The following is a 19,970-nucleotide window of genomic DNA, read 5'->3' as shown; positions in this document are numbered from 1 at the left end:
CCTCATTCTCCACTGCTGCACGAATCGTGTAACATGGGTCAACCGTTCTGTGTGTAACTAGCCCTCTGTTGACGAACCTCGGAGGTAGTTACCAGTCTTTTCGCCATTTCCCACGGTGACGCACAAAGCACTCAAACGCAGTGTTCGTTGTGTGTGATGAGCCTATAAATAAATAAGGACGGCACACACGGGGGGCGGGGCTGGCGTGAAGTGGATTCCCGGAAGCGGAATTTCTGGTAGGAGGGCGAGCACATGAGCAGATCTGCTCAGTGGGGCCAGATCGCCCTCCGCAAAGGTAGGCCCAGCCCGCAGTCTGGCAGACAGCATGTGTGTTGGCCCCTTTCCCCACGGCCTCACCACAGCTGACCTCTCGCTCGGAAGGATTAATCCACCGAGGACCTGCCTCGACTCGCATGACGCCGAAAATTACATCTATTTTTAGTTGGAAGAAACTCTCCCGCGTCAGGATACCGGGAAGCTCACGGCCTGAATCGTTTCGGGCTTTGGAACATAAATCCACTCCTTTCCTCACTGGACATTACAACATAAAAGGGCACAGTTGCATTTTTGTTTGTCCCCCAGAAAAGAGATCTCCGTGCAAAGTCAAGTAGGGTAGCTTAGCAGAGAACACCTGAGCATTTTTTACGTTGGTTGCCTAGCGTGAGGTGAGTGAGGGCTGTGGGTGGTGGTCCAAAATGAGTACAGAATGCTTCCTGTATTTTCTTTTTTTTTTTTTATTATTATTTTTTTTAATGTTTATTTATTTTTGAGACAGAGAGAGACAGAGCATGAATGGGGGAGGGTCAGAGAGAGAGGGAGACACAGAATCGGAAGCAGGCTCCAGGCTCTAAGCTGTCAGCACAGAGCCTGATGCAGGGCTTGAACCCACAGACCGCGAGATCATGACCTGAGCCAAAGTCGGACGCTTAACCGACTGAGCCACCCAGGCGCCCCTGCTTCCTGTATTTTCATTTGGGCCAAGAGGAAGGGGCTTGACGTTTGTTCATTCGCTGAGTTTGATGTGTGTCCTCAGCGGCTCCCACACAGTTAGGTTTCCGGAACAGTCTGCACACACAGCTCGGACATGGCCTCCGGGGTTCTGCACGGAGCACCTCCCCGGGGGCTCCTTGGCGTGGCTTTCCCCGCCTTCTGCGAGGCCCTTCTTTTCCAAGTTTCTCCCCAGACCTTCCTGTTCTAATCCAGGCCGCATCCCACACTCCATGCTTCGTTTTCCCATTTTCCCGCCTACGCTCAAACGATGGCTTCTGCCCGGCATGCTCGTACCTCTGATTTTTGTCTCCACGCTTTTCAGCTTGTTGTGCCCAGCTCAGACGCCATAGTCCTCACGATGCCTTTCCAGGCCAGAGTCGGCGACCCCGGGTGGCTCTTACCTCCTTACTGAGCTCTTTACTGACACCCAGGGGCCCGGGTTGGCTTGTTGGCATCCTGGCGCAGGTCGGGCTCGGTGCGACATTCCCTTAGCTGACTGCTGGTTAGAGTGAACCCGCATGCTGGCCACGCCCCGCATGCTTCCTCCTCTGGGGTCCTGGGCAGCCGCAGCGGGACAAGTGTGGGGACTGAGGACTGGTGAGGGTGGCGGTGACCCCGTCTTCTCATGAATCCGTGCTATTCTTGTGATGTCCTCCTGTGATTACCCACGGGCCTAGTGAGAGAGCTCTTTGGCATGCTCTAGGGTTCCAGGAAGGTGATGCTGTTTACTTTAGGATTTGGGGACGGATCACTCTGTCCTCACTCTGCTTTCTTGGAATGTAGGCTGCGCTTAAAATTCCTGCACTGCAGTATCTATCTAACGGGAGAACCAGTCTCCCCGATAGCCGCTTGCCTGACAACCACAGAAAATGAGGGCAATTTTATTTTATTTCATTTTATTTTTGCCAAATGTAATTACTTTTTCGAATACGGTCAGCTGTGAGAAATTGTCTGTGGAGCTGAGTGTTACCTTGTTCAGCGAGGGGGTGTAAGGGAGCCGGCGTGGTTATTGATTAAGAAGAACGCCAGCCGATAGAAACGGAAGACGGGAGACTCTCCCCTCCCGTTCAAGTATCGGTCAGCTTGCACGAGGAAAGTAAAAGACTCTTCCCTAAAATATCCAGCTCACTGAGCCCGTGGGTCTTTTAGGGGCTAGACGTGGGCAATAACCGCTCTGATTTTCCGCCTTCCTTGATGGGTATTTTTATAGTGATGGAAGCAGAAAGCAACGTGTGTGTGATTTAGCGAGCATGAATGCTCCCGTGTTTTCGTGGGTGGATGGGTTCGTCTGCGGCGTGGAGACTGCTGTGTGAAGCCAGGATTCTGAAAGCGGAAAGCATCATTAGCAGACGCGTTAGGGTCTTTCTTTTCTCCTTTTCGCCGATGTTTTTTTTCTCCCACTCCGGGTCTTAGGGGACTGCACTCGTTAACGTCTGACAGTAAGGGTGGAGAGTCTGATGGGGAGTCGGGGGGACGGCCGGAATCTGAAGGGGACGGCCCTTCGCTCGCCCTGGCCGCTTAGACCTCGTCCCCCACTCCCAGCGTTGGTTTCCTCATCTCTAAAAGGGGAAAATTCGGCCGGGCGGTCCCTGAGGTCACCGCCAGCCCAGAAATGCCGTGCCCGCACGTTGTGGGGTTGCTGTCACAAGTGTGTGTGTCGTGCAGCTGGGCGTTCTTTTCCACGCCCGGCCTCTGCGAGGACCCCCCGGGTTTAGCGGACTCTGATTGGGAATCTGCTGCACACCAGGGGCTGTGCCGGTGCCTCTCCGTAAGGGAGCTCGGGATCCTGTAGCAGCGGGTGATGGGGACCCTGCAAGGATGCAGGGAAGGGGACGCGCGGTGAGATGCAGGTTTCTCAGACGGAAGTGAGGGAGAGATGAAATCTGATCGGAGGGGCGAGAAATCCAAGACGGTTTCAGCGAGAAGGAGGCCCGGAGCCGAGGCTTGTTGGGTGGGCAGGGTTTCAGGGTTTGAGAGAAGGGCACTCGTCACAGGGGGAGGCAGGGCGAGAGGAGGTGGGGCTGAGAGCCAGGCCGGAGTGAGCACGGTGGGCGCGGAAGGGAGGCTCTGGGCAGGGGTCCTCGGAGGCCGGGCTGAGGACAAGTCTGAGCTTGGCCTACAGCCTTCCATCCTTAAGGGAGCGAGCGGTTATCCTCTCTCTGGGCCTGCAGACGGGGCTACAGGGGCCCCTTTTTTCTGCAAGAGTGCTCTCCACAGAGGGCGATTTTGGCCCCCAGGGACCCATGACAATGCCCGGAGCCCCTTTCTGGTCGCCATGCCTGGGGTGTGTCGAGGACCCCTAGCAGGTGGAGGCCAGGGATGCTGCTAGACGTCCAACAGGGCGGCCTTGTCGGGGCTTCTGCCCGGCCCCCCCTGCAATGATTTATCCAGGCCAAGATGTCAGTGGTGGAGAAACGTCCGCCTAGACGCTTCTCTTGGCAAATAGCCCCAGGGGTGATCTTTCCAAGCTATTTTAATACCTGCCTGGGCCAAGTGTTTTCAGAGAGATACAAGAGGCTGAGACATACGGAGAAACCGTCAGTGGGACGCCGGGACGTGGAATCCTCTTTCTTTTTGGCTCTGGTATCTCCCGAGTCCTGTTGTAGTTGCCGAGATCTCAGAGGGGTAAGTGTGACCCACGTGTGTGTTGCACGTCTGTGCGCACGCTCGCCTCGGGCAGGCTTCGCCCTTCCCTCCCGGGGAGCCCACAAGTCCACCTTTTTTGCAGTCAAGGGTAGGTCTCCCCACCTGCCCATTCCCGAAGGGCAGGGCTGTGCCGGCCCCGGGTGCACCCGGAGCCCAGGCGAGGTGTTGGTGGGAGCAGCGCGTCCTGCCCTTCTGAGCGCGGAGTGAGCAGTCTTACCCCCCAGGGGCTCCCTTGAGAGTAAGCTTTGGTGACTCGGCGTCACCGGGGCATTTGATGGGAGCGCTTGGTATTTCAGGCGGCTTTCGTGGGGGCGAAGCCTCTGCCATCAACAAGCCATTCCCCCCGCCCCCCCCCCCCCCCCCCCCAGCTCCTCCAGGAGTCTTGGCGCTGATCTTCCAGCCAAGTTTAGTAATGGCCTTTGAAGCAGAATACTTGCCTGGTGAGAAGGAGGCAGTGAGTGGCCTGATCAAACCCTGAAATGTATTAGGAAATCAGGTTTTGAATAAAATTAGCATCTCAAACCCCTGCAGGTGGCCGCTTTTAGGACTCCGATGTGAAGAGCTATATACAGAAAGAGTGGGTATTTTTTTTAAAGACTGCATTAATCAGAGAGCTAAAATACAAAGATGTTTGAGTAAAAAGGTTGCTTGATTTTAAGACGCATCCCTGGATTCCAGACAAGCTGGTATTTCTGGATTCTCTCCCTCTTAAAAGTTTCCTGTTTCTTGGTTTTAAAGGACGTATTTATTTATTTAAATATGAAATGTCTTGTCAGATTGGTTTCCATACAATAGCCAGTGCACGTCCCAACAGGTGCCCTCCTCAATGCCCATCACCCACCCCCGCCTCCCTCCCACCCCCCATCAACCCTCAGTTTACTCTCAGTATTTAAGAGTCTCTTATGGTTTGCCTCCCTCCCTCTCTAACCTTCTTTGTTTTTTTCCTTCCCCTCCCCCGTGGTCTTCTGTTAAGTTTCTCAGGATCCACATAAGAGTGAAAACATGGGATCTGTCTTTCTCTGTAGGACTTATTTCACTTAGCATAACATTCTCCGGTTCCGTCCACGTTGCTACAAAAGGCCAGATTTATTCATAAGCAAGTCTAGAGATGAACCCCTTAACCAGCATCAAATCTTCATGCTGGAGGACTAAGTCAGGGAGAAGTGGGCAGTTTGTATTCTCTCATTCAGCAAATATTTACTAAGTGTCTGTGGCTTGCCAGGCACTGTTTTTGGCCCTGGGGTTACAGCGAGGCATGAGACCAAGTCCCCGCCCTCAGGGGGCTTATGGATTAACAAGAGATCACCTTCAAACCAGGAACTATACTGTAACATTAGTGATGGGTGCCATTAGGAAGACTAAAGCAGAGCAAAGGTTTTGTCGCTGAAGTGGGGATAGGGGAGTGTGTGTTTTACTTTTTTTTTTTTTATTTTAACGTTTATTTATTATTGAGAAACAGAGACAGACAGAGCATGAGCAGGGGAGGGGCAGAGAGAAGGGGAGACACAGAATCCAAAGCAGGCTCCAGGCTCCGAGCTGTCAGCACAGAGCCCGACACGGGGCTCGAACGCAACGAACCTTCAAACTGTAAAATCATGACCTGAGCTGAAGTCGGCCGCCCACCCAACTGAGCCACCCAGGCAGCCCCCCTTTTTTTTTAAACAATTTTTAAAAAAGTTTTGTCGATGCTTATTTATTTTTGAGAGAGAGGGAGAGAGACAAACAGAGCAAGAGCAGGGGAGGGGCAGAGAGAAGGGGAGACACAGAATCCAAAGCAGGCTCCAGGCTCCGAGCTGTCAGCACAGAGCCCGACGTGGGGCTTGAACTTATAAACCGCGAGATCATGAGCCGAGCCGAAGTCGGATGCTTAACCGACTGAGCCACCCAGGCACCCCGGGAGTGTGTGTTTTATTAAATAGGGGGACAAGGGAAGGGCCCTCTGAGGAGGTGATGTCTGAGCAGAGACCTAGGTGAGGTGAGGGAGTAAGCCTGGGGTGTGGGGAACAGTGTTCCAGGCAGAAGGAACAGCATGTGCAGGTGCCCAGTGCAGGAATGAGCATGGTGCCTCGGAAGACTGGCAAGGGCATCTTTCTGGTGAGTGGGAGTGAGGGAGTATATGGGGTTGGAGAGAGCGATGGGGACCAGGTCTCACTGGCCTTGTGGAGTTTGGATTGTGTCTGAGAGAGATGTCGAGGCTCTTCAGGGTGTTGAGCACGCCGTGAGTGTGTTTTGAGGTTTCTTTCTGTGTCCAGACTTGGTGTGGGGGGGGGGGGGTTGGGAGCCGATTCAAGCTGCCGCGGGAATAGAGGTGAGAGGCCCCGTCCTGGTAGCAGGGGACTCGGGGGTGGTTTGGGGTCCTTGCTGGGGTGGAGTTGAGGCAGTGGGGGCGGGGGGGGGCAGTGGTCATGAGAAGTAGACTCCCAGGTGGCCCTGAGGTTTGACCTTTCACCTGGGCCAGCGAGAGCCACTTGCTCAGCGAGGACGCGCCCCGAGCGCCCGTGCACATATTTGACTGTGGGCGCACCGCGTCGGGGGTACGTCGTCTGTCTCATTAGTGACGGGGTGGTTTGTGGTTGCACGTATTGGCCTGGAGCTTAAGAGAGGCGTCTGGACTGGAAGTATAAATCTGGAAGGATGCCAGGTACAGATCGTGTTTAAAAAACGTTTAGTGTATTTTATTTAGCCCAATACGTACATGGAAACCGTTACCGTTTAAAATCAATATAAAAATTACTAACGGGAGATAGCTTCTGTTTTTTTACAGTAAGCCTTTGAAACGTGGCATACCTTTGATCTTAACAGCACATCTCGTTTTGGTCACTAAGCTTTCAAGGGTTAAAACGAGGGGAATGCAGTCCTGCTCAGGCAGTAAGGTTGTATGTCATCGAAGAGTTGGCCTGCGATCTGTGTTTCATTCCCAACACTGCTGGCACCCAACGTGTGGGCTGTGTTCTGAAATTCCCTACAGGCGCGACCTGGGTGTCCCAACAATTCAGTCCACTTCTGACACCAGCTGCGCAGGGGTAGGGTAGACCCCACAGGTTAGGGGCCCGGTCCAAAGACACCTCCCACCGCAGATGCCAGCCGCGAATAGGAGGTCCCCAGTTTATCCCCGCTTGTGCCCAACTTGGCTACAGATCAGGGGTCCCCACAACCGCCTCTCGGGTTTAATAATGTGCTATAAAGGCTCACAGAACTTAGGCAAATGCTCGGGTTTATTCTACAGGATACAAATGAACAGCCGGGTGCAGAGGCACATAGAACGATGTCTGGAAGGGTCTCGTCTCCACGGGGTGGGGGTGTGTCCCAGCACGTGGAGGCACTCAACCTGCCTCTCCCAACCCTGAACCCCATTGTTGAGGAGTTTTGTGTAGGCACGATTGATTAGATCATTGACTGTTGGTGATTGAATTCCATCTCCAGCCCCTCTGCCTTGCCCAGAATTTGTGTGCGTGGGGCAGGGGGGGATGGGTGGGGGAGGGGTTGGTGGGGATGAAAGTTCCAGCCCTCCGATTGCATGGCTGGTTCCTATGGCAACCGTGGCCTCCCTCATCAGCATAAACTCAGGGGTGTGTGGAGGAAGGGGCTTGTGTTGGATAATAGGTGCCTGGTCACTCAGAAAGTCCAAGGGTCTGGAAGCTCTGTGCTGGGACCCGGGGATGAGGACCACAGAGATCTGTATCGTATCACAACATCACAAATAGCGCACGCCCCTCTGGTTTGTTTGTGGCATTCAGGGCCGTCGGGGAGTGGGTGTGATCCCGCGGGGAGTGAGGCAGTGAGGACCGCAGGACTCGGGCACCTAGAGCCTGGGTGGAGACGGGGCCCAGGCCTATCTGGGAAGAGCCGGCTGCTGCTGGAAGCAGACTGGGGACGGTGGGGACCGGAAGCCGGGGGACGGAGGCGCTCCAGAGGGAGGGACTGTCACACGTGCTGGGTGTGCCACGAAGTCTGTTCCTATGCGGCGTCGCAGGGACCTGGGGGGGCTAGCAAGGCAGGGGACCGAGTCTGCTTGGAGTGGGGTGACGCGGGTGGAGAAGTGTGGTCAGTGCAGACACAAGGCCGAGGGAGCGGGGCGACGGGGATCGGTGCGGAGAAGGAAAACCCAAGGCGGTGGTTGTGTTTAGGACGAGATGAGAGGGGGCGGGTACGTATTTATGTGCTTTCGGGAATCATCCCGCCGACGGGAGGATTTGATGGCGTGTGTCGGGGGGGGGGGGACGGGCTCCGTGCTGCGGTGCACCTGCAGGGACCCTGTGCGCTGGTGGCTGGGTGGCCTTTCCGGGGAGCAGGGACCCGGAAGCTGAGCAGTGCAGGGGCAGGTAGCCCGGCCAGTTTGCATAGAGCCTCAGCGTCTCCAGCATGAAGCGGAGGGAAAAGCCCTACCGAACAGACTTGCCATGAGGATTAAACCAAGTGAGGGACGTGGGCTCAGTGAGGGACAGCGAAAAGCATTCAGGCTTCCCTCTCAGTGCCAAATAGTGTTGTATAGGAGGTGGCCTTCTGCTGGTGAGGAAGCTTGCAGCAATGCCTTTCTTCGAGAAGCACAGGTCAGGGTGTGTGAACGCAGAGCGGTTCGGTCGCGGGATGCCATGACACCCGAATGCTTTGTCTCTTTTGCAGAAACGGATATAAGTTTCTCTACTGTTCTGCACGTGCCATCGGGATGGCGGACATGACGAGGGGCTATTTGCACTGGGTCAACGAGAGGGGCACGGTGCTGCCTCAGGGGCCCCTGCTGCTGAGCCCAAGCAGTCTCTTCTCGGCCTTGCACAGGTATGGCGCTCGCTTACACACCTCCCGCCCCACATCTGCCGGCCAGTTCCGCCCCCGCCCCTCTTCCCTGCAAGGTTTTGCAAGCATAGCCTCTTAACCGGTCTGCCCTGGCCCATCTCCTGAGCCACAGCAGGCACCAGCAGATTCGTCCTAAGATGCAGGTCTCGTTCTGTCACCTCCTCCACACCCTTCTTCAGCTCATCGTGGCTCTCAGGATCAAGTCCACATTCATGAGCTTGGGTCACGTGACTCTTCCTGACTCGCCCCTGCCCTGCTTTGCAGTTTTTGAAACTCGTTCTCCAGAACAGAGTTCTCTACTTGAAGCCTCCAGTGTGCGCACATGCTGTTCCATCGGTGTGGGCAGCTGTCTCTCCACCGTGGCCGGTCTGAGTCTTAAGGATTCTGAGAATCAACTTGCATTCTGTCTAATCGGGGGCCTGGACCGGGTTAAGTGGCCCCTCGACCAGCCGCCGCCTGGCCTTGGTCTCCCAGAACACTCACCCTTTCTGGGAGTTCTGGTTACGCCGTTTGTTTTGTTTTGTTTTTAATTTTTTAAATTTATTTTGACAGGGAGGGAGAGCGAGTGAGCAGGGGAGGGGCAGAGAGAGAGGGAGAGAGAGAGAAGCCCAAGCAGGCTCTGTGCTGGGAGTTGCGAAGCCCGACGTGAGGCTCAGTCTCACAAACTGTGAGATCATGACCTGAGCCGAAACCAAGAGTCAGACGCTCAACTGACTCAACCATCCAGGCGCCCAACACTGTTTTAATGGCCCTCTAACGTCGCTAGCCAGCCTCTGATTACCCTTCTCCCTACACCACCCCCTTCCCCGCCACAGCCGCGTTCAGAGAAGCCGGGCCAAACTGAGTCTGGCCTCCTGGCGTTGGAGAGGAGAACACTGGGCTTCCCGGTAGCTTGAGGCCCAGGACAGCCTCCCTGACTGCTCTCAAAGCACAATCTACTGTGGTCGTAATAGGACGTTGGTCCTGTCAAAGGCTGGTTCTAAGTATTAGAGAATTCTGTCTTCAAGACCCAGTGACAGGCTTTGGTATGATTCTGCCTCAGTTTGACGACCCGATAAGCTGCTTGCTGCTGCTAACCATGCAAACGACAGAAACATCCAGATGGGCCCAAAGCGCCATATTGGCTCCTCCTGGGGTATTTGTTCTTCAGCTCTGTGGATCCCTTTTCTTTAAAAAAAAAAAAAAAAATTTTTTTTTGTATTTATTTATTTTTGAGAGAGAGACAGGGCACAAGTGGGGAGGGGCAGAGAGAGAAGGAGACAGAATCCGAAGCAGGGTTCAGGCTCTGAGCTGTCGGCACAGAGCCCGATGTGGGACTCGAACTCATGGACCGTGAGACCGTGACCTGAGCCGAAGTCAGATGCTTAACCCACTGAGCCACCCAGGCACCCCATCTGTGGATCCCTTTTCTATCACAGCTTTGCTTTGTGTGATTTGTAATTTTTTTTTTTTTTTTTTTCCCTGTAGTAAAAGATCTCGCATTGAAACTTGTAGTTTCTGGGCAAGAAATTTGGGCAAAACTTATGGATACCATAGTGCATTTCAGATCCTGAGAGCTGTCCTGACAGTGTAGGTCTGGGTACAAATCCAGACTTGAGTGAAATGAGGTCCCTGACTTATGTCGACACTTTGTAGCAAGCTACTCATTATCAGGTATTAAGTACTGAGGATTTGCAAGGCAAGGCAGAATGTTGACATTATTACTCTGATATCCAACCACTAAATACATGTTTAAGGTAATCCTTTTCATTTTTTCCTCTTATTTAAATAGCACTGTCCAAGATCTATTGCCTTTTCCTTGTGAGGACTTACTAAACCAAACCAGGAAACCTCACAATGTGTGTGCCCTCTCAGAGGTCGGAGGTGATGGTCACAGCCAACAGCCTGTTCCTTCTAATACTACTTTCCAGCCCGAGCTGTTCTGGGTATTAGCTGCCCTGCAGATTTTCTAGAATTGACGGGCAAGTCTGTGGGAGCCAGAATGACCTTCCCTAGCAAGATGCTTTCATTGGGTGTTCTTTTTTTTTTTTTTTTTTTTTTTAATTAAAAAAATTTTTTTTTGACATTTATTTATTTTTGAGAGACCGAGAGAGACAGAGCATGAGCAGGGTAGGGGCAGAGAGAGAGGGAGACACAGAATGGGAAACAGGCTCCAGGCTCCGAGCTGTCAGCACAGAGCCCGATGCGGGGCTCGAACCCACAAACCGCGAGATCGTGACCTGAGCCTCAGTCGGACGCTTAACTGACTGAACCACCCAGGTGCCCCGGGGGCAGTTTTGATTGTACCGCCTGGGTCTAAATTGGAATGAAGGAAAATAAACATTGTGGGCAGAGCACGGTCTGTAGGGACAGCAGAGAGGGTTCTGAAGTGAGGACGGAGACCCCCCCCCCAAAGCGGACCCCCCTTCTCCGCGCCCCCCCCCCCCAAGCTCTGATGCTGCCTGGAGACTGACTGGTGGTGTGGCAAGCGGTGCTTCCCCTTCCTGGGTCTGTTTCCTCACCTGCCAGATGGGAGTGTTCTGTTCGATGATCTCAAGTGTCCCTTCCAGCCCTGAAATGCTATGATTCGAGGAAACGTGTCTGAAAAAAAGAAGCCGATGGAATCTGTTTCACACACCTGATCTTTTGGTTCAGGAGCTTCTTCTTTTAAAGTAGAAATTGGCTTTGAGTCATGTGATTCTTTTTAGTCAGCTGGCCTTTTTTTTTGTTGTGGCGTCAGGGCATTTTAGATCATTTTCATAAGCCCTCTGTGAACACAGGGCACATTCCTAGTAAGGCACGGCGCATCTCATGGCGGGGGGATCTCGCTGATGACAGGCAGGTTGGACAGATTAGCCTTGGCCAAGTCCCAAGACGGGGTTCCTGGGCAGATGTGACCTTCCTGGAGTTTGGCAGAGACAGAGGCTGGCCTCTGTCTCTGGGAAACGAGAAGCTGTTTCAACAGCGACCACGTTTTCCCTTCGGGGTTTGCTGAGGTGCTCGGAGACTTGGATAAATGACACGTAATTGTTTCCTGGAGGAAGATTACCTCAAGGGTGAGTTGAGTGACCAGGGACTAATTGCAAATGCAGATCACTGAAGACAGGCTGTGCTAGGGAGCATTCTGGACAGGAGCCCTCACCGCTTCTTCCCGGGTCACCTTAGTGCCCACGAGGAGCCTTGCACTAGTGGCGTGGGGCCACGGCGTATTTTCTTAGTGTGTATTTTTTTTACCCGGTATGTGCGCGTGGAGACACCTTCCTCCCCACCTGCCACTTACCCACACCCTCAAGCACACAGGCTGTGGGTATGTGCGTGCATGAGAGAGGGAGAGAGAGAGGGAGAGAGAGAGAGAGAGAGATTGAAGCAGGAAGCCGAATTTGGATGGTGTCCTCCAGGTGGATTGAAGTTTGAGACTCATAATCAGACCTCAGCCATGTTTCTACCCATAAGGGTCCTAAGATATAGAATATAAAACTCTTTAGTGTTAAGGTTAAGAAGGGCTCTGGAGTCCACAGAAGTCAGTACAGAGCCAGGACCAGCCTTTGGGGTTTTTGACACTCAGGTTAAAGCTATGTCACCACCACCACCACCACCATCAGCAGCAGCAGCATCTAAATTGCATTTTTAAAAAATGCTTGTTTATTTTTGAGAGAGAGAGAGAGCACGCACGAGCAGGGGAGGGGTAGAGAGGGAGGGAGGGAGGGAGACAGAGGATCCGAAGCAGGCTCCGTGCTGACAGCACAGAGCCCGACGTGGAGCTCGAACTCACGAACCCCAAGATCATGACCTGAGCCGTAGTCAGATGCTCAACCTACTGAGCCACCCAGGCACGCCTAAATTACATTTTGAGCAGATACAGAAGACTATTTCTAAGATATACGCGGGGTATAAACGATAATCAAAGAGTGAACACCAGCATACCCACCATCCAGTGAAAGCAAAGGGACAGACCATTCCTTTTGAAATCCTAGTAGTGACATTAGCCACTGTCCCTGAATCTTTGTGAAACATCCCTTGCTTTTCTAAGCTGTGTTATCACATACATTTGTGACCCTAACCGATACGTTTAATTGTGCACGCGTGTGAACTTTATGTAAACCTACCGTGTGTTCTGTGGGGCTGGCTGTTTTCGCTCAACAATATGTTCCCGTGACTGTTGAGTAGACCTGTAACCCATTCATTTTGCGTCTGTCTGCGCTCCTGTTGTAGGACCTACCACGGTTCATCCGTGCCACTACGGATGGAGACTTGGGTCACTTCCAGCTTTTCACCATTGAGAGCTGCACTTCTTGTGTGTGCCCGCTGGGGGCGCACTCACTAGCTGCTTTAGCGTGAACACTTAGGAGCGGGATTTCTGGCCACAGAGCATAGGCACACATTCAGCGTTACGAGTTTGTTCCAAACTGTTTTCCAAAGTGGTCGAACCCATTTATGCACCATCAGTGGTGTGGAAATGCCCCCCCCCCCCCCCCCCCCCCCCGCTCTACTTTCTTGCCAGCACGTCAGCTGTTTACATTTTTGCTCGTCCGGTGGGTGTGAAATGTCTGTCTGCGTGTGTGTGTTGTCCGTTTGGGCCTCATCTTCTGTGAGGTGCCTGTTCACGTTTCTTTCTCAATTTCCTTTTTGGTTCGTAAGTGTGTGTTACAGATTGTATATATGTAGCCTTTGTTATGAGCGCTGCAGACAGCTGTCCCCCGGTCTATCGCTTGTGATGAACATAAATTCTCAGTTTCATGTACTTGAACATATCATCTCCCCTGTAGTTTGTGCTATTTGTGTGTTAAAAAAGGGCTTCCCTGGCCGAGGGCATGAAGGTAGCCTCCTGTATTTTATCTAAAGGTGTTGCCTTTCAGGTTTCGGCGTGTAATCCACCAGGAATTGATTTTTGCGTGTGGAGTGCGGGAGAGTCCATTTCCCTTCTTTTTTTTTTGTCTTCCTTAAAGGGATGTTCAGTTGTCCCAGCACCATTTACTGAAATGATTGCCCATTTCCTCTTGCTCTGAACTGTCGTCGTGCTCGTGAATCAAGTGTCCATCAATGTGTGGTTTGGTTTCTGGCCTTTGCTCTTGTGTGTAACTGACTATCAAGTCTTACAAGAGCGTACAGACAAAATCCTGTCGAGAGTTTGACTGAAATGACAGTGAATCTGTAGCTCAATTTCGGGAGAATTAGTATCTCCTTACGATATTGAATCTCCCAGTTCACTTACATGGTGTATTTCATTTAGGTCTTCCCTATTATGTTTCAATAACATTTATAATTTTATCCATAAAAGTCTGGCACATCTTTCTAGTAGGTTTATTCCTAGACCTTTGAGATTTTAGAGTTCTGTGTACAGAATTACATGTTTACCTGTTTGTTTCTTCTGATGCGTGAAAATGCAATTGATTTTTGTACATTAATTTTTTTTCTATACCAATTTTATAGCCAGCATCGGATCGATCTCTTATCAATAATGGTAATTCGTCTGTGGATTAGTTTTTTAATCAATTATTATTATTATTTTTGTGTGTGTGAATAGTGAGAGCTTCTATTCTCTCCTTCCCTATCCTGATAACTTTTATGTTTTCCTTACATCACCGCGCCAACGAGGACCCGCAGCGCATTGTCGGGGCGAAATGGCCACAGGGGCCACCTGTTGTTCCACTCTTACCGGGGCACTTGCCGTGCGTGTGGACCATTCCCTGCTATTCCGGGTTTAAGATGTTTCATCTTGGGTAGATACCACATTGTATCAAATGCCCTGCCTGTGTCTATTGACCCGGTATATTTTCTGGTACTTGAATCTGTTACCCTGTTATACTGCGTTACTTGGTTTAGCGTATCGAATTACTCTTGCATTCCTGGAATAAAACTCCTGCGCAAAAAGTTGTTGCAGTCAGTTTGCACGTCCATACTTAGTTAGGACGTTTGCACTGACGTCTCACGAGTGAGGTTGGCCCCCGCTTCGCTCATATTTTTCTCCTCTGAGTCTCGTGTTTGAGGTGACACTAGCCTCATAAAATGAGCGTCGAGACGTTCTCCCTTCTTGTGTGTCTGGAATTCTTTGTAACTCGGGTGCCTGGTGGAGGTCTTTGGTAAAATCACTTGTCCTCAGCGTTTGCTCTGTGGGAAGACTGGAAAGTACAGATTCTCCGCCTTCTCTCTCGTGCTTTTCGGGGACCGCCGCCTGACTTACGCATGGTTGCCTTTTGAAGATACGGGAATGTTCTTGGCGTCACGGCATCTTCGGCGTCTAAAAGTAGTTTGATGCTCCTGAAGCCCCTCCTCTCAGGCTGATCCGTTGATTATTTATTTGTTTTCACAGAGAAGTGATTGAAAAGAAGCCCGAGAAGTTTAAAGTCCAGTGTCTGACAGACATCAAAAATCTGTTTTTTCCAAACACGGAACCCTTTTACGCTGCTTTTGGAAACCGACCGGCCGTAAGTAACAGACGGGCTACGTGAGAGCTCTTGAAACTTACTGTCTTTCCTGACAGCGGTCATCGGAAGGGTGGGCCTGGGTGACAGTGTGGTGCCAGCATCCCCTCCCACCAGCAGTAGTTGTAAGGAGAGACTGCACATTATTTCGTGGCCTTTTGTTTCCTTGGAAGCTCGGCTAGTGGATTTCCATCTGAAGCTTGCAGTGTCGGACTAGAAACTTCAGATTCCAAATGACTTGCTGAATTAGTAAAACAAGAACATCGAATAGGCTTGGCCCCTTTCTACCAGGAGGGTACCACAAAGCCAAGCCTTAACGCCACGGTGAATTTGGCATCGCAGGTTTTAAGAGCACTGTTGCCTACGGTAAAAGATTTTAATGTGTACTACCCACATTTTTGCTGGAGAGTTTAGCAGTCTGGAAAATACAGTTGGGTACTAACTTCCCGGGAAGAGACTTCCCCTTTTGAAACTTATGCCTGAGAAAACGGGTCAGAGAATAAAACAGCCTCAAGGGGTGTGAGAATTGCAGGGGACGAGGGGACGAGGTAGGCTGTTTACTCATTAGCTCAGTTCTTGCATGGATGAGCGAACCGAGGCCCAGGGGGGAAATCTGATTTAATAATTTCACATCCAGAGATATTCTTCCTCTACACTCCTTGGAAGTATAGTTGTGGTTAATGAGAGTTTTATAAGACTGCATCAGATCCGGAATATTGCGTATTCGTATTTACAATGAACTCTTTTTTTTTTTTTTTTTCTAATTTGTACTTCACCAAATACAGGATGTGTATTCGTATAAGCAAGTAGGAGTGTCTTTGAACAGAATATTTACTGTCAATCCCAAAGGAGAACTTGTACAGGAGCACGCAAAGACCAACACCTCCTCGTGAGTATTGCGCACGTTTTGTGGGATTCCTGGGTCATTACGTTGTCGTTGCGGTCTCCATCTTGGAATGATGTTTTAAGGTTCACAGTATGCCTTTTTATCCTTTGTTTCCTGTATTTTAATCTTCAGTTCCTGCCAAGAAAATGTATTTTAACTCCTTGTATTTTGTCCAAAACCTCACTTTTGGACCGTCTGCATGAACTCAGATCCCCTCTGGATCCCCACAGTCTAAACTTCGTGGACAGGTTCTGCCACCGAGTGGAACGGAACGAGTTTCAAAACTAGTGGTTTAGATTTGCCAAGCTAGGCTCAAAAAGCCTAGCATGCAAACGGGAAATGTAACCAGACTGAACTAGCCTGTGAAGCTGTATTTACAGGCGAGACACTCTAGGTGTTTTCACACACGGACCTGAGATGACGCTTACCAGAAATGTAAGAATTCTTCTCGTCCCCTTGGTCGGAGCCCCGTCCGCCTGAGGCAGGGGGCTGACTTGGGCTCCCGTTTGAAACGAGGCGTCCTGGCCGGCTGCAGGATCTCTCTGGACCCTGGGGTGCTTCACCCTGGCCTCCTAGCTCCTCAGAGTGGGAAGCCTTTCCTTGGCCCTCGTGGTGGTGAGCTTTGACCACCGGGCGACCCCGGGCACACGGTTGCCCTCCTGCTTGGCCTGTTCCAGAGGCTGCAGGGTGTGTTCAGACCTAGAAAAGCGCCCGGGGCCCGAGTGACCCCACGGGGGCCTGTGGGACCCTTCTCACGGGGAGGAGGGGAGCTGGGGGGTTGGTGTTCTGCAGATACCTCCAGTGGTTTTAGGTAGAGGAGAGATTTAGGTTCCCCCCAGAGCACATTTTTACTTCCAAGATGATCCTTTTACCTGCTCAGGCTTCGTGGAGCCCAAACGGGGGCCAGCTTCAGGCTGGAGGGAGCCCTGGGGCCTGCCCCCCTCAGCTGCCTCCCCCAGTCGTGCCTGCTTCTAGGCAGTTTGCAAGACACGTGGGGAGAAAGGACAATGGAGCCAGGGGCCTCCTCCGTCCTTGGAACGTGAGGCTGCCTCCCGACTGGCGACTGGCGGGACGAGAGTGGGGACGGACTGCCTCCTTCCCACCAGCCGTGCAGGGTCTCTCTGCCCGCCGCGCTCGGCCTGGCCCTGACAGCACCCACCTGGGTCTCCCGTCTCCCATGTTCCCCAGCACAGCGCCCTCCATGTGCAAGGGTTTCCTGGTCTGGAGAAGGTCTAAGAAGAAGTCTCTTTTTCAGGGTCACAAAGAACTTGAACTGATGGGACGCTGCACGTAGCAGGTCCGTCACAAGGGGGCGTGGGAGGAGGGTTCGCCCCGGAGGCCTGTGAGGTTGTCACATTCGCTGAATCTCTGGGCCCAGGGTGGGCGGCTGCGTGGGCTGCGCGGGAGGGACTCTGTCCATTGTCATCCCCACGCTGGGTGGGGGCCGCAGCCCTCCCTGTGCGGGAGCACCTCTCCTTCCTGTCTCTGGCACTGAACTTGGGGCCGTCACCTCGGATTCCGGGACGCTGTCCCTGAGAAACCCCTGAGCCGCCTTCCGATGGAGCCTTGCCGGTCCGCGGGGCCCGGGGTAGAGTGCCAGTGGAGCGCAGACGGGCCCAGCCTGTACCCGGAGCACTCCACAGTTTGGATCTGAGGCCTGCCACCGAGGGGCTGTTCCCGCGGGGGCCGGGGGGGGGCGCCTCCCACAGCCACAGAGCTCAAATGGGTCTTAAAGCCGGGAGGCGTTTTAAAAATCTGTTTCACTCCCCAGGAAACGCATCATTCTCGCTCATTAGAGGAGATTCTGTGCAAGCACGAGGTTCCGCATGAGCCCTTCGGGGGTCCTTTATTAAATACACACTCTTGTCCTTATGGAATAAGTTATTTGACGCCTGAGAACATGCGAATTCCCGGAGTTTGTGTCGAAAGCCCATTTTGGTTTTTAGAAAATTGGAACCGGAGGGGGACCCAGTGACTGTCGGGGAGGACTCTGGGGAGGTGCGGAGAGGTCTGGGCCTGTCGGAGTTTCTAGTTGGAGGCGCCCGGAGGTCTGAAAATGCATATTCAGTGTAGCAACTTCCTTTTTGTAGCATAGGCCACAGAGACTAACACGCGGCGTCTTGAGAATACACACAAAATGGCATGGGAGACTAACGCAGGGAATGTTGAGAAACACTGATCTAGCCCCAACTCCATATTCTGTAAAGATGAAGGGCCTGAGGCCCAGAGAGGGCAAGACACTTGCCTAAGGTTGCACAGCAAATAAGGTGGGAGGCTTTTTCCCTAAGGCTGATGATTAGCGAGGGCTGATTATTTCCTAATGTTAATAATGTATGTTGAAGAAATTCCTCGAGCACTGAATCTGCATTATTTTATTGTCACATTTGGTATTTTATTTAATTCTCATGCGAACACTGGGGCAGTTTTCTTTTCCTTTCCCTTTCGGTTGAGGACGTTACGGCTTAGAAGGATGAAGCCCTTTGCCCAGGGTCACTCAGCAGAGCTGCAGGTCACGTCTGTGTCCCCTTGACCCAAGGCCCAGGCTCTTTTCCTTGCACAGTGGCAGCAGTCTCTGTTTGATGCTCCAGAGATGGGCTTTATCTGAGATTCTTCTCCCTGTGCTCGTCCCTGAGCTCCACAGCGATTCCCGCTTGTCCCCCTTCTTCTGTCCTTCCTGCCAAGTCAGGTTCCACCCGCCTTGCCCAGGGGGCCTTCTCCACGCCTCTTGCCATCCTCACTGACTGCCTGTGAATTGGTGAGGAATTGTTCTAGAACAACTGCCATAGCGTTAGCAGGTGGCTTGTGTCCCCGGGTTGGTGGATGTCTCCTAACTTCCAAGCCCCGCGCAGGGTACAGGCAGGTGTCCCCGCGGCTGGGTGTCCCTCGGGGGCAGTGACGCTGTCCGTTTTCCTTCCAGGTACGTGCGACTCTGCGAAGTGGTTGACCACGTTTTCCCGCTGCTGAAAAGAAGCCATTCTTCGGACTTCCCCTGCTCGGATACTTTCAGTAATTTCACCTTTTGGAGAGAGCCACCGCCACCTTTCGAAAACCAGGATGTTCATTCTTCCTCCGCATGAAACGTCCCAAGCAGCCTCCTGACGTCGTGTGAAGACCCGGCGCCCCCGATTAAAGGATAGGTTTTGGGAGCCGTGGAGCAGGAGCCCAGGAGCCTGACGTGCCGTCATTTGCTTAAGAGCAGAGAAATCGGAGGGGCGTCTCTCCCCCTTCCCGGTGCCCCGGGGTTGGCGTTTCTGAGTGAAGTGTGAAGGGGGTGCTTTGCAGGCTTGGGGGGCGGGGGGATCAGGTGCGTTTAAAGCGTGGGAGGCATGTCTCGGTCATGGCTGAAAGCCAGTGGCAACGTTGTCCGGTCCCGTCCGGTCCCGCCCGCTCCCGCAGCAGCTCGTTATGGGCTGACGGGCCATGTGGCACAGGTGGCTGCCTGGGGGGGCGGGGGGGGGGTGTCCCTGCCGATGACGGTTCGGCTGAGGAACGCCAGATGCGCAGGACTTCGGTAGAGGAGGGGCACGTGTCCATTGGTGGCCTGTGTGCCACACCTCCTGCTGGTGCAGGGAGGGCTGAGGGTCCCTGGCTGTGCGGGGTCTCCACCCTCACCCTGCTGGCTTGGCCCGCGGGGTCCCCCTGCAGGATTTGCCGACGGGTCTGATTGTTAGCTGAGGAGTTCTGGGGTTCCTTTGGTGAAAGGTAATCTAGGTCATGGGCGTCTTTCCCTCGCAGCCCCCCCTCCCCGCCTCCTCAGTTTCGTGGCCTGAGGCTGGAATATTTATGCCTTAATGCACCTGCGGCAGACGTTTTATTTAGAATGTGCTTTGTCCAGCTGTCTGTAACTTTGTAGCGCCTTAAGTTCGGATGACAGTAGACGTTACTAGGGCAGTGCTTGCCATCCGCTCGACTCCCTGCCAGCAGCCTCTATCCAGCCGGGCGGTGCCGTGGACGTGGACTTGAACTGAGCTCGTGCCACACGGGAACGATGGGGAGCTCTGTCGGGAGCTCTCAGAAGAAGCGAGGTGGTTTTATGAAAATAGTTCCAAGAAGTTATGTTCTTTGTAGGCACGGTTATTTATTACTTCACTCTGACTGGGTTATTGTTACGAGCATTTTAGCCATATCCCTCCTATTATAACTGTCGTTAATATATTAAAAAGATGTAGAGGTGAGACCATCCAAAGAGCCTTATTCTGTATGTCTCATGACACTGACCTTCTTTTGGAATTTCTGGGTAATACATTTTCCTT

The 19,970-nt window shown here is 52.6% G+C and overlaps 1 protein-coding gene across 3 annotated transcripts in view; it reads left to right on the top strand.

The window, feature by feature from the left end:
* LPIN1 (lipin 1) overlaps positions 1-18,877 on the top strand; it is an 81,086-nt gene extending 62,209 nt beyond the window's left edge. For all 3 annotated transcript variants that reach the window (XM_042982480.1, XM_042982478.1, XM_042982479.1), the window contains 4 exons: positions 8,260-8,412; positions 14,720-14,834; positions 15,617-15,720; positions 18,635-18,877. In XM_042982480.1, the coding sequence (XP_042838414.1) occupies positions 8,260-8,412; positions 14,720-14,834; positions 15,617-15,720; positions 18,635-18,794 (532 nt within the window). In that variant the 3' untranslated portion in view covers positions 18,795-18,877. The remainder of the gene's footprint in view (positions 1-8,259; positions 8,413-14,719; positions 14,835-15,616; positions 15,721-18,634) is intronic.
* The last annotated feature ends 1,093 nt before the right edge of the window (positions 18,878-19,970 follow it).

Source organism: Panthera tigris, chromosome A3, assembly GCF_018350195.1.
Source record: "Panthera tigris isolate Pti1 chromosome A3, P.tigris_Pti1_mat1.1, whole genome shotgun sequence".
Classification (NCBI taxonomy): domain Eukaryota; kingdom Metazoa; phylum Chordata; class Mammalia; order Carnivora; family Felidae; genus Panthera; species Panthera tigris.
Note: the sequence above shows the minus strand (reverse complement) of the source record. Positions and strands in the feature narration are given on the sequence as shown.